The 15,151-nt window shown below is 39.2% G+C and overlaps 1 protein-coding gene across 2 annotated transcripts in view; it reads right to left on the bottom strand.

The window, feature by feature from the left end:
• Positions 1-2,073: 2,073 nt before the first annotated feature.
• The window catches only part of SLC1A2 (solute carrier family 1 member 2), a 79,491-nt gene continuing 66,413 nt past the window's right edge, over positions 2,074-15,151 (bottom strand). For both annotated transcript variants that reach the window (XM_058026833.1, XM_058026832.1), the window contains exons 9-11: positions 12,976-13,110; positions 7,332-7,563; positions 2,074-3,869 (exon numbers count right to left, since the gene is read on the bottom strand). In XM_058026833.1, coding sequence (XP_057882816.1) covers positions 3,795-3,869; positions 7,332-7,563; positions 12,976-13,110 — 442 coding nt within the window. In that variant the 3' untranslated portion in view covers positions 2,074-3,794. The remainder of the gene's footprint in view (positions 3,870-7,331; positions 7,564-12,975; positions 13,111-15,151) is intronic.

Genomic DNA, 15,151 nt, shown 5'->3' with positions numbered 1-15,151 from the left:
TGACTCCCACAGATTTCAGTGGGGCTTTCACGCAGTCAAAGCATTGCAGGCACAGCTTTTACTACTGCATACACTTTTTCAAAGACATCATAAGTTTCTCACCAATTCAAATGGAAAAAAACACATTTTTTAATAGGGACCAAGTGGCTTTTGTCCTACATGTTTGAAGAATCTTTGTGTGTAAGACCCACACACATTTCTGAAAAGGCTGGTGCAGCAATGAAGAAACAATTTAAGTGGCAAAGTGCTCCACCTCTTCTGCTGTTCTAACATACAGCCTGCTTTACTTTCAGTGAACAGATACTATAAGAATACTGACCCAGCTTCAGCAGCAAATGCATGAAGCAAATGTGCAAGCATGTATGTAATTTTGTATGCAATTAACTGAGTCTTTGCCTGGTCTTCCATGTGCCAATGTGCTGCCAGCAATCTAAAGGCCAAAGGATATCACAGTTGCACAGACAAAGGTGGAGGGAACAGACAGAGCAGCAGAAAACAATGTTAATATAAACTACACAGAAACAAAATGACTTTTCACTGAGCTTCTTCCTTAACTTTGCCACCCCAGCACTGCGAGCAGATTCAAAATTTGCCAGATGCAAATTAATGCACTGAGACTCCTAGTGAAAGCAAAAGGAGGCTGGCCAGTAACCAGCACTGCCTGCTGAAACGTGAACCTTGGATTAGCTGAAGTGGATGGTCCCTGGGTTATTTTCTGTTTATTTAGTTAAGTAGCAACCCGGCCTCGTGGAATGAGCAAATCGAGAAATGAAAGCCAAGAGTGAGTTACATTTTCCCACATAAATGGAAAGCTTTTTGATGATTTAATACAGTGCTGCACTGGAGTAACACTATATTAAATATTCAGTCAGGCTACAAGCAGAGGAATATAGGAAACCCAACATTTCTCCTTCTCCCACATCCACATTTAAATAGAGAAATACCGTCATAATTATATTTTGAAAAATCCCTGAGTTACTGTATCTACAGAATTACCACTTTAAAATCACAGTCTGCTATTCTAATCCTATCAAAAGATCCAAATTTATCCTCCCATTTGTGGGTGGGGTTTCTCTAGCACTGCATTCCTTCCTTCCCTAGTCTCCATCCAAAGAAGCACTCTTCAAAGGGCATTACATCCCAAGTGGATAACTGTAAGCATATTCTAAGTGTTTCTCAATATGTAATTTTGTGGAGCTGCCTGGTCACATGTTGCTGACATTTCTGTTTGTTTCCAACTGCTAAACAGTTTCAAATGACAGTTAAAAGTATATGGACCAATTTTCTAAAGCTACTTTCAATGCAAGCAATCAGTGTGGCTGCTCCTAAGAAACTGCTGTGGTGAAGAGGACAAAAAAATCATCTATTAATGGGTGAGCTGTGCCATGAAACAGCTCAAGAATGCTGGATATAAATTGGGGTAAATGCTGTGTGCTCATTCTTGGATATAACTGCCCCTCAAGAGACAGCAAATTTCACTTGATGAAAGCCAGCACCCTCAGAGTAGGGAACATTTTACAGTACCTAGACACCATCCCAGGCACATTTCAGGCCCATAACCCAGGGAATGCTACTTAGGAAGCAATAGCTAGACAGAGGTTAACTCTGGGTATACTAATAGCAATGACTGAAGAAAAGAGAATACAACCGGCCTGCCACTTCTCTGAGAAATCTACAATTCCATCCTTCACCAAAAAAAAAAAAAAAAAAAAAAAAAAAAAAAAAAAAAAAAAAAAAAAAAAAAAAAAAAAATTAAATCCTCAAGATTCTTCAGGAGGCCTTTGGGAAAGGCCTCCCCCTCTAATACATGTTAGAGGTCTACAGAATTCACAGTGGTTCTATATTGGTTAAATTTTATAGGCCATTTTGCTTAGGATTTGCTTGGCCACGGCATTCAAGTGATGACAAAAATACAGTGGTAAGAAAACTATTCCACGATAAATGCTTAAATGAGGGGTACTCTGACAGTGGACATGATCTTGCACGTCATTAATGATGCAAGTAGCCTTGGCTGGCTTAGGTCCATATGCAGTTTCAGAGATATTTATATGAATGCAGATGAACAAAAGCAGATTATTTTTTTACTTTAATAGCTTCTACAGAGCCAAATAACACTCTACAGTTAAACACATTATTCCCCTTTAAATCCATGACTAGTCTGAGCATAGACACTAAATGGCCTCTTTCCATAAATGTTTGAACTCTGATTCTTGCCATTTTTAAGTTCACCATATGCTCATATTATGATTCATTCTGAAAACTTCTGAGAGCTCCCCCCAAAATTGCACAAAGCTTGTTCTGTGAGAAGAACCATCCAAGACCACGTGGCTCAGCTTTGCTATGGAACATTGCTAACAGTATAATGGTATTCACCAGTAACTTAAAATTCCTAAGTATTAACAAGCACCTTTAAAATAATTTCACAAGGTGTTTATTCTCACTGTAATTTCTTCTGACAGGTTGAGTCAGATATAGTATGTTGATCAAACACTGTCTCATTAATTCAGATGCCACGTGCTCAAAGAAACATTTCTGTGACATTAGGGAGTTGTATACTTATTACTCTGCAAAAGAGACAGAGATGTAATTCAACATACTGGCCTAAATCCTGAAATTCTGGTTTCATTTTCATTCAGTCCTAAACCTGGACAAATTCTCTTAACTTTATATGGAATTTGGTTTAGCAATGAATTCAGGATTTAGCCACTCTATGAAACATGATGTACTTGAAAGATGGCTTTCACTTCATAGCAAATGCTACTGATGATCATATTAAAAAATTCTGTAAGAATAATGGACTCAGAAGTTGTTTGCAGCTCATTATCAAGTACCCAATCATGACATCCATAACCAATCTTAGCAGTACCTTACTTCCCACGCATGGGGGAAACTCCTCTGACATCAGTGGAGCAGGGTGAATAGTAAAGTACCACCTACTTTGATTAAAAATGGCACAACTGAGTCCATGGTTTTCTGTATTTTGCACATCAGTCATAAATTTTAGTGAAGGAACTACTACCCCTGTAATTACACTGCCTTGTATTGTAGGGTGCATTGTGGTCACAAAGCAGCACAGCCCCAGCATAAAAGAAAGGCTGCACCTGCCCTGGGACATCTGATAAGAACACACCACATGCACATACAAATTGAAGGTCTTCTCTTGATGTTAAGTTTTAGTTGTACTGATCTAACAAAGTGTCTGGGACAATTTATTGACTTCTATGCATTAATCCTGCCCCCGGATCTAACTTCAGTTTAAAGTACAACTAGGCACAAAAGTACAGTGCTTGTTATTATCAAAACAAATGGAAATCTTTAGGGATGTTTCCAAAAGGTATTTTAGCCATACAGTGATAAACAGATCAGGTATGCCACAAGAGTCACCAAAAGACTTGAAGGCTTACGTGGTGTTATGTTTCTCTTGTATCTGTGACCCTGAGTCCCTGTAGTGAACTGTACTGGCACTTTGATCTTCCCATTTTGCAGCATTTACATTCTCTGTGTCTTGAATGAAAGGGGAAGTGGGTGAGAGCTCATTGCACTGCATGGAGCATTCTCCAGGTGCATCATCCAAACAGTAACACAAGGGAGACAGACGGCTATGGATCATTGCTTGGCAAAGACACTACAATGACTTGATGGGATCTTTGCTAAGTTTCAGTTACAAAATTAAGCAGAAACTGTAATGTTAAATAGGAAAAAAAAAAAACAAACAGAAATCTTCTTAATCATGGTATCTTCTGCCGCAAGATAGCTTCAGGACTTATTAAGGATGCAGCTAGGAATCTCTTCACTTAGTTTTCCCGTTTCCAAGGCTCTTCTTCAACAACATTGAAGTCTGCAGATTTGCCATTGGTTGCCAGTGTTACCTGCAAGCAATTATCATCAACAAGCAACTTAAAGGCCAAGGCACTTTGACTAGAAAAGTAGTGAGTTTTATATGGAAGATTATGATATTTACAGGAATTACATACACTGTCACTTATTATATAAGTAAAAGGTATTTATTCAGAATTCACAACACTCTCAAATAGTGAGACTTCTGTTCATTTATTTATTATAATGACTAGAAAACATCAGTAGTAGAAAAATGTTCCACATTTTCTGAACCTTCACTGCAGTTTTGTTTTTTTTTTTTAAATCAATATGTCAGATTCTACCCCTTCTGTCTCTTGTAGATTTCTCTGGATAATGTCAAAAGCAGATTTTTTCTTTAATGTAGAAAATAGTGTTTTTTCAGTGGAATTCCTTAGCAAAGCTGCATACCTGATGCAACATGAAAAATATGCAAGGCCAGAATAATCATAGATGTGCATCTATACAAACTCACCTACAATTACACCACCTTTAAAGAAATGGAAGAAAAGACATGTTGTGAAAGTTTTGTTCAACATACCACTATAACAATGTAGTGAATGATTTTGACTACAGTCCAATTAAAAATTCATAGTAATGCTAAACTGGTCTCACATGATGTGCAGCAAAACCTCACTCTTTCCTGTAAAGATATATGCTGGAATTTTTAGGTTCTAAGTATGGTAAAAGACCTATAGAGATCTACCAACTCACAGTGAACACTGGACAACGTGTTCCATTCCAGAGACCAGTATAAATGAACCTTTGTTTTAAGAAAGAATCTCTAGCCAAATAACTTCAAAAAAATCAAAAACCCAAAAAGGTAAAATGTCAATTTCAACAAAAGTGATGTAGATCTTGATAAAGCGAGAGAATCTTTCATTTAATTCTAAATGGATGGCTTACTTTTTCCTAACTTACCTTGTAAGTTAACATCTTCAGCTTCAAATGAAAACTTAAAGACAGAGCTGAAATTCCCCATGCTGGATAAGCAGGATGCATGGAAGCATTGGGACATGGAAACATGACAAAATGCACTGATTTTTGAAACAAAGTCAAGCTTTTTCTTAGATAATTGGAAGGGGAAAACATGCAAGTACAGGAATTACCAGCTTATTCAGAAAAGAAAATCACACAGAGTCACGTGAAATATGATAATAAAAAAATACAAAAATATCATGCAATAGCAACCACTCTAAACCCCATACAAAGGTAAACTACTTATTAATTATGTACATTGACCATGCAAAATTATAAACTACTAGTGTTATACATGGAATATATTACAGAAAGTAAATAGAAAGGGCATGCTAGTAGATTAGCTTTTCCATATCCTGACCAGAGTTGCAGTAAGCTTTTCAACCCACCAGCGCATTGGACAGGACGAAGAGACGGCTTTTCAAATTTAACAGCTGGCTGTTTCAAAGCCCCAGATCCTACTCTCTGATGCCTTTGCAAGTCTAACACTTGGGAGTTGTAGACCACTTCAACATGATCCAAATGCTTTGCAAGCGCCAGCATATATTCATAGCTCATCAATTAGGTCACAACAACACATCCTTTTGGCAGCTTGCAGACAGAAAAGAGAAGCGACCTGCTCAAAGTCAGTCTTGTGCTCAATGCAGTAAAGCCTGGCTCTTTTCACGAGACTGAGACTGTAAGCAGAGCAAACCTAAAACAATTAAAAAGAACAAACATTTCTCGCTCATAAATCACTGGTCTCAAACTTGAATTAAAGGGTGTGCTTAGGATGACATACAGCACCATTAATCCATGGCTTTGAGGCAATCTGTAATATCATTTCCCTCAGTTGAGGGAAATGATATGTGAAACTGAAGGAGAAAAAAAGTGCAGCAAGTACTGATTTCAGCAACAGGCTACTACTTTTTAACTTGACTTGGATTTGTCTGCAAATCTGAGAAACTGGGAGCAGACAAAACTATCAGTATTCAGTTCTGTAAACATAATCTTAAATCCAGCATTGTCTATTTAACTTAACAGTATTAAAAAATTCCAAAAGACGTTATCTAAAAAGTGTGTGTGTGCAGATGCTCTCTCTTTCCAGAGTGTTTCTTTTTTTCTTCCAATTTTAATCCCTTGTGTCCTTGCCTTTTTTGGGAAATATAAATTAATGACAATTCTCAATTTTGTGTAAGCATATATTCTCTTTTCATTTCCAATCTTATTTTTTAAATTTTCTAAATGGAAAAAGAGTGGATCTGAAGAGAAGGAGAGAGTCATATCAGAAAAAATTATGGTTTAAAAAAAACCCACTTCATTGAAACCTTTGAAAATTGAGGGAAAAATTAAAGATAAGATGAATGCTGATTGTTTTTTTTTCCTGAATTCAATATTAATTTTTCCCCCGAAAATTCAGGTTTGGCCTGCATTCTCAGGAAGTAAGCATTAAGAAAAAAAAAAATCATTCTAAACATTATCAGCCAGGCTAGAGACAAGTGACAATGACAGAATAGGATTATATTTCCAATAGAAATGGTGATCTGCTAATGAACTTAGTGCAGTCATTCACAGCTAGATACTGGCTCAGTTGTGGCAACTGGAAGGTACAAGAGAATCTGTTTGGATAAATGGCTAAGGTAGGCTGATTGGCAAATCCACTGTCTCAAAGACAGTGCACAGCATCAGACTGGAGCATTAATCAGTGCAAAAAAAAAAAAAGAGACTATGAAATCAGGAAAAAACACTATGAAATGAGAAGTTCCGCCTTGTTTTACTTTCTTTTCTCCTCCTTTTCAAAAGCTCTCTCTGGATTTTAAACAGCTCCATCCCAGTGGTGGGTTCTTAGTGAACTTCTAACCACTAACCTCCCGAGCTATCTTCACATTCAGCTGGTGGGGTTGCTCAAGCTCACTTCACTCTGATCAAGACATCATTATTAGTATTAATATTGCATGTTAGTTACAGCAAGGTTGCAGAGGGGAGAGAGTGCTTGTGCCTTAGTGCCTGGGGAAGGAACGCTGACAGAAGAGAAGCAGAAGCGTGCTGTGTGAGTGCAGGAGCATTCTCATGCCAAAGCGCATTCAACGTGTCGACTTCTGAACAGCATATCATGAAGGCAGTCAGCAAGTGACAACACCTGCATCTGAATTGCAGCCATCCTTCATTTGGGTTGGCAATTAAGTTCTCTGTTGCCACAGAAAATTAAGTAAATGTCCATAGAAGGTGATGCCATATTCTCTGTGTCTTGGCATATTCCATAATACGCTGCATCTTGCCTTTTGATATGTAAACAAAGTACATGATTTTTTCCCATCAAATGACAAGTTTTAAGAAGAGTGCAAAAAACCATCTTTTGAACTGCTCAAACACATTCAAAATGTCTGGGGTTCATGGACCTTGTTGTCACATTGTTATTTGCAGAACGATTTGAAAAATACATGCAGGTTAAAAAATAAGATAAAATAAAGCATGCAGTGCTATATACATGTCTCAATATCCATAAATGTGAAAGGTACCTTGCACTCATCTACCATGACTGAGTTGTGAGCTGCAAAAACACATTGGTTTGAGTTGTTTTCCCTATGATTTTTCATGTCGTCATAGATTGACTGAGTCTTGGTCATTTCAATGTCTTCATGCCCTTTATGATGGGAATCAATGGTGTCAAGTTCTGCCTTGGAAAGGTGGTAGACAATGCCAGCACCAAAAGAATCCCCCACCACATTGACTGACGTTCTCATCCTGTCCCTACAAAAGAAGGAAAAGGCAGAGGCTGAATGGCATGAGAGGAAGAAAAAGTAGGGCATGGCAGCCCTGTTCATGGTACAGTTACTGCATTTGTTTCAGGAAGCTTAAGGTATCTTTTTAAGAGAGATGGGAGCTTTCAAGGGAAATGGGAGAAGTTTGCTTTCCCGAGGGACTTGTTCAAACTCCTGTGTCCCAGCTGCTTATTCTCATGGAATATGTCAAAGAATGTATGAATGTATGCTAGGTCACAGCCAAACTGCAGAGATGTGCTTTAGTGAGATTCCCCATGCCTGCTTCTGGAGCTGGAGGTTTCAATATCATGGTGCCAGGCTCACACCCCTACCCTTTATTTAATCTGAATTTATCAGAGCACTGAACTTAATGCAGCCAGAGAAAAGGATTTTGGTTCTGATGAGCTGATCTCATTTCTAGTTTGAATTAACAAAAGGCCTGTCCCTTTACTCTTAGTGAGCAAATTATGGGGAACAAAAATGCCTGAAATATCTCCATAATGCTTAGGCTATTGAAGCTCCTCTCCTGGCACCATCTTTACAGATGGCCATCTGTTGGTGTGGCAGCATGCCCACTCACACTACGTGTGCCAGAGCTTGGCATATGAGCAACCCAAATATAGGTCATGGCCTACAAAATTATGAGCCTGTGACAGCATTTCACTAACGAGTGCCCCTTGTTGTAGGAGGGTGTCAACAGAGGCTAACATGCTTCATTACAAAGAAATATGTTTGTTGGCACTTTCTGGACAGGATGCCATTAAACAGACATGCTGACTTTCTCCTGTCTTGTCTTTAGTGTGGCTCTATCTGACAACAGTGAAGTCACAGTTGTGGGTTTTCCCTGACTTCAGAATTCTGCCTGACCAAAATTCTGCAAAAATGGGAGCTGGGTCCTGCTGTCTTTCCTGATGCAGGAAAAAAAAATAACTTACAATCTCTTTTGCCTCTTCATATCTGCACTAAACATAAAACTCCTAAAAACCTTCTGACCAAGGGTTGCAAATTACACCGACTGAAAGCAGCCAAGTCTAGCTCTGCCAAATAGGTCAGAGAAGTGATTATACCGATTAATTCTCAGAAGTATATTTATGAGGATTCATTTACACAAAATGGCCAGGTTGAACAGTGTGCACATTTGCCAAGTGACAAAAGCTAGCATGTAAGACCTAATTTCCCAAGAGAGCGATTAATTTCAAAACAACCTTTCTAATATTTCTAGTACTAGATTTGTGTGACATCTCCTTTTTCTGTAGAACACCGAGAAGAAAACATCTAAATATATAATGTCTCAACTGGTAAGCATTCATTATTCATGCTTATTCATGACCATATCAAATTTTGAGCACATTTTAACATCTTTGCTCTACACATCAGTACATCTTCCTTTCTCACCTGTGGAATTACAGTCCCATTCAAGTTTCTCCTCTTCCTCTCAACATTATCATGCTTACATATTTACAGACTTTGTGGTGTAATATCTTTGCTGAAGCAGTTAATTTTCTGTTTTTTGGCTTCAAAAGAATACCCAGAAGGGGAAAACCACTACAGTAACTCCCTCGAGAAACAAACCAACAACCTATAGAAGGAAAACATCCTTCCAGTTTTGCTTCATGCAAATTAAATGTTTTATACAGTTCTCATCCAATGCCTGTGAAAATGCCTATTTTAAACCTGGTCAGAGTGGTAGAATAGGAAAATAAGACTTTCTGGCATGATTTTTAATTAAGACCATTAAATACACTGAACCTGGCAATACAACTCTTCAAAAAGAACACCTACTTAATTTTTTTGCATGAGTGGTGTTAAATTTGGAAAGGATTCACTGATGCCAGATGACAGAGGGATAGTATAGCACGCCAAAAAACCAAGGTGGAGAGAATACATAAATATAATTGAGGCAGAATTCAAATTCTGGAAGGGTCATTTGAGGAGATGCTCCAGCTCATGCACACGTACTACTAGCTGAGAGATAAAGCAATACAAACTGCACACTGATGCACAATGTGTTACACTGCATGATCAGAAGGAAACAGGGAAGGTCCTTTCCACAGAAACAGCAAAGTCTCAGCTGTCAGGAATCAGCAGCAAAGTGCCACTGACCTCTTTTGGGGCAAAGAACACCCTATGAAGAACAAAGACAATTGCACTTACTCTTTTGTTAAAACCATCCAACCACTTAATTCCAGGCAAGTGGGATGATGTAAACAAAACAAATATAGCAAAGTTGCAGTCTAGGCCCTTTTCATTACATCCAGACTTCACCCGAGTCTGAATATTATGACTCTGATCTAAGCCTTGGCTTAGATCAGAGTCTGAATATTCAGACCCAGAGTCAGAACTGAAGCAATCTTTTTCTGAGTTACTGAATGAAGGTTTAAGTACCGGATCAGCTGCCCAAGCTTATTTTCCCTAATTCCGCTCTCTTTGCTGCAAAATACCACTAATCTGGTAACACTGATATTTGCTAAGCTTGTCAGCTCACATCTGGAGAGTACCCAGTTTGTAGCTCAAGCAAAATAAGCTCATTTTATTCCATCTGTTGGCATATATTTGCTATCCTGTTAAATGTCACTGCTGTGTTGTCCTTTCTTTTAAACCGTAATAGAGTCTGTAAGAGTTGTGAAATCCTGGGAAACTTGCCTGGTTGAAAGAGCTAACACTGGGTATGCATGCATGGAAGGTAGAAAAACAGAACAACCCAACAGATACTGGAGAGGCTTGAGAAAAAAATCAATATGGAAACCTTTCAGCTCGTTTGAAGGAGAGAATGTCAAGTTTACGATTTTACATAGTGTGATCTTTGTGTTACACAATGACTGAATTATGCAAAACTGGTTTTGGTAAGACCACATTTTCAGATGGTGGTAGTACTGTAAAATCAGCTGATGTTCTGATATTTGCTTTTGTCCAAAATAATGAAAAATTCATAGAGTAGAATATTTTTTAAAACCTTTTTTATCTGAAATTGAAATGTTATTGAAGGGATGTTCTAAGTATTTGTACATGGCTGGTTGCATTTACTCATGGGTCCCAGAAAACTGGCTGGAATTGGGTCTTAAATATTTTATTAACTTTCTTTTCTACATTCTGTTAGAAATACTGTTGTCACATTATTCAATGTTTGTAGGTAAATAAAACGTGTTTTTACATTTCATTTCAGATATTCTTTATGTGTAGTTTGTGTGTACAAAAACTTGCTCAGAATTTGGCCTGTGTGCCTTTTCTTGATATAGCTATATCAGCAGAATCATTTTTCATAATTCATTAGATCATTATGGCTACCACAAAATAGCCACTGGAAGATGGAAAATGAAGCTATCAGTTGTTGAACATAGATTAAGAAGTACAGTGGCATGACACAGAGCTTTTCACCTCTTCTTTTATCTCTTTTTTTACCTCTCAGTTCTGAATCACGGTGCACTGGCACTGCTATCAGTAGGCCATGAGGATCCAAACCCAACCATTTGGGCTGAAAGTTTTCTTGCCTTCCATTTATTTTGGAAAGACATCTTGAAGTATTTCCTTCAGAATTCCTATCCTTCCTATTCCTACATTCATCATGGCTACAGCTGCACAGTACAGAAGTTTTTATTTCTTAAGCAAGGTTGGATTAGCCAGTGAGGACAATGCTGCTGAAATGCAACACCCACTCATGGATCAGAGCTGCTGATAAACTTACAGCTCTGGGGCTTGCCAGAGTTAGCAGAGCTTCTCAGTCCACAGCAATATTTTAAAAATACATTTCTCTAAAACACCAAGCAAACCACAGGCCTCTTTTGCACATCCTCCTACCAGCTGCAGAAACCTACCTATTTGCCTTACTTGGAGAGCGAAGAAAACCAGATATTTAAAACATATTTTTATATATTTTTTCTCGCCTTCTTCCAGCTGCAGATTCCTGTACCGCTTTCCTGTTTTCAACTATGACATCATAAATATAATAAACCCACTGAATATCACATCTTTCCCTATGCCTGCTGTATCTTCTCATTTCACCATTCTCCATCATGACATCATGAGATTCAGCTATAAATAAATAATCTAAGTGAAGTTTTCCCTTTGCCTCCTCAAGCTGTAAATTCCTTTTTCTTTCTTCCCTGAAGCAGAAATCAGCTGCATGTTATCCTTCAAAATTCTTAGTGACAGATAGACCATGCCAGTAGACCCAAAATACATGCCAGAGGATTGATTTCGTTTCTTCAATTCTTCTCAATAAGCCAAGAGATAATGACAGAAAATTAAACTTCTATTTTATCTGCATAGGTACATTCTCAACTCTGCTATTTCTCCTTGCATAATTTTGGTCGTATATCTGGAACTGAAAGTTACCAGAAGCAGGCAGCTGAGGCTGCGAGTGTAGGAGAAAACACATAAATAGTGCAGTTACATTTATGTCTTCCTTTCTGGGCACCACAGCTGGAACCACAAAAACAAATGTCTTTACTATTTCAAAGGATATTATGGGAGAGCTGGCTGTTGGCCAGAATAAACTGTGCTGCAGCAGTACAGGACAATACAAAAGTGTCTCTAGAGGCCAGTACAACTTAAGGGCTACTGAGTCTCTTTCAGCTCTGCCCAGATGACAGAAGGATATCCCAGCTGTCAAATTACAGCAAGAGAAAGGATGTGGCCTGGCATTTCCTCTGTCTGTATTTACAGCTTCTGTATTCAAGTGTTGAAGACCAGTAGCCTCAGAAAACAATATGTGGGTTAGCAGTTTCTCACTGGAGGAACTGCAATGGCACAGGAGGACTTTGATCACAAGTTCTTGGAAATGAAAACCATTCTTTCTAGTCTGAATGATCTGTCAGTAAAATGAAACTAGGGAATTACCTTCTTTATTTCAGTTTTCATTCTTATTTGTCTTTGGTCTTTGTCCTGCCCTGGAACAGACTCTTTTTAAAGGTATTTTACTTTCTTATATACAAAAATAAACCAACTTTTGTCCCTACAAGTATAAAACATTTGATATTACAAATGCCCACATCTCTCTATAACCTGCTGGCAGCATCCTGACGGAACTTGTATTTTCAGCGTTCATCCTTCATTTTAGACCAGAACTATAACAAATGGAAATACGAAAGCAAAGATTAGAAAACTGCTCTTGAGTGATGGAAAGGCAACATTAGGGAGAAGATAATACAAAACTGTGAGCTCACGAGTGTGCCAAGGAGACCCTTGGCTCATGGAAACTGACTTCAGTAGCTCTGTAACAGTTTGTAACAGCTGAGAATCTGCTTTCAGTGTCTTCTACTTCACTGAACAGCCCATTTCCTCCTTTGGCTTATCTGTAGAGGAGAGACTTGCAGTTCTTTAAGACCAACGGTTGTAAAGCACTGTGGACAAACATTATTCCACTGCCTTTTCTGCACCGAGCAGCAGCGTCAGCACAACTTACAAAAGCCAGTCAACAGCAACAAGCAGACTGATGTCCTGGGTGGGGAGACCCACGGCAGTCAGGATCAGCAGCATGGTGACGAGTCCCGCGCTGGGAATGCTGGCAGCTCCAACACTCGCAAGGGTGGCGGTCAAACTGCAAAAGCAAACATCAAATGGGAGCAGCAGGAAGAGAACACACACTTTGCTTGCATACTCATGGGACCATTAGGAAGGCCATATTTTTAATGTGTTCTTCCCATAAAGCACAGCTAAATGATAAATTAAGGTAAGCTCAGGAGTTGTGTTGTAAACACAACACTCTTGTGTTTCTCTAGGAATATTTTTAGGGGACGCCAGATCGATGGGGTTTGTTCCGAGAGTCAGAAGAGGGTTGTCTATAAGCTAGTTATGACATTCAAATCTGTGTTGTGCTGTTTTCTAAACTCGACAAACTCATCCAGGGTTTTGAATCCTGAGTTTTGACCATCCCAACATGCCAAAGTTTGGTGACTACAGGTTGAATTTTCAGGGTGATTCATTTCTGTTTATTTATGTTACCTGAAGACTGGATTGTGAGTTAAAGGCTGAGAGAAAGCAGTTATTATTAAATACAGAAGAATAAAAGCCTGGTATCCACAACTCCCAGAATATAACCCAGCAGTCTACCAAGCCTAGATACAAATCAGCCTAGATGAAAGAGCAAAATTGATGTAATTCTTTCATAAATCCAAACCTGTGTTTGTTTTTGCCTCATATATTTTGATGAAGATCAGTAGAGTGAATGTCTGAGCTTCAAATATTTAGAAAAATACAACACGGACCATAACAAATATCAACATCATTGGGCAGTCTTATAAAGAATGGAAAATAAATTTGTGAGAGAGTAAGTCAAGGGGAGAAAAACAGGGAAGAGGAGAGGGAGAGGAGGAGGGTAAATAAAAAGGAAAGCAGGTGAGAGGGACAATTTAGATTTTTGTTTATGCCTTGTTTATGCTACACATGAGGTGAAAAACTCCTACAGGGTCTGTATACATGCTGAGAGCCCTAACACATGCCAGGTGTTAGGGAGGCAGTAAATGGAGGGATGCTCTGTCTCTGAGGGGACTGCATCTGGCAGCCAGTCAGGGCAGAGAAAAGTCCCACAACTGGGCTGTCCAGGAATAAATCTGGGAAATGGGACTGTGGGTGGCACCTTAGCTCCTGAAAGCAAGAACTGTGCCACAGCAGGTGCCATTTCCTTTGGGCTTCCTGGAGGGACCGGGAGCTCACCCCACCACTGGTACCCAACAAATCTGAAAGTGTGGGAGGGGCTCACAGCTGGTCTGTGAGTCAGAAAGGATTAGTGAAAGAGAAGGAGCTGATAAGAACTGCCTTTGCTCCTGAAAGCAGCTTTATCAAGGCTGTCAGCATGGAAACTAAGGAGAGAGAGAGAGAGAGATAAATGAGGGGCAGGCTGCCTTGCTCCAATGAATATTATGTTGATTTACCCTGACCAATGAATAAGTATAAACTTTGTGAAAGAGTATAAAAATACAGCATGCTGTAAAATAAATACAGAGAAGCCTTCTTAATTACAGGGTGTTCTTCAGTTTGTCATGACTGTCTCAACAATGACAAAAGTGCTTCCAATATAGAAGTAGGGGAGAACAGACTCTGCAGGAAATACTTGCCCATTAGCCCCAGAACTCATCTGCGAGGATGTTAGCCTGATTTAGAGTTGCCAGATGCTGTCTGGCTGGGTCTGACCTAGGCTGAAGTGTGTCTGTCAGATGTCTGGGTTAGAGTGCAGCCTGGCTCCCTAAACACACAGATAGGTCCAGCAGATGTGCAGGCAGGATGCTCTGCTCTGCTGTCAGGCTTTGCACGTGATGCCAGATCCTCAGGCACTTCCAGCCTAAACTGGTAAGGGATTCCTTCCAAACTCTGTGAGCAAATGCTCCTGCCTGCCTTCCCCAGTAAAGCAGTACTTACAGATCTGGAGGGGAATGAAGCTAGCAGAGTTCAGAACTAAACAGAACCTGTCTCAGCTACCAAGATCACCCCTTCCCAAAGAACACAGAAAATCAGAGGAATTAAATGACCAGGATGAAGTAACTAAGGCTGGTCAAAGGCTAGTTAAGTCTTTATGAGGTTATGTCTGGGTCATTTGAATATTGTCAGCATCACAAAGTGCATATTCCAGAAAAAACCTAATA

The sequence above is a fragment of the Melospiza georgiana genome, chromosome 6 (genome assembly GCF_028018845.1).
Source record: "Melospiza georgiana isolate bMelGeo1 chromosome 6, bMelGeo1.pri, whole genome shotgun sequence".
Classification (NCBI taxonomy): domain Eukaryota; kingdom Metazoa; phylum Chordata; class Aves; order Passeriformes; family Passerellidae; genus Melospiza; species Melospiza georgiana.
This window is presented reverse-complemented; position numbering and strand designations above follow the sequence as displayed.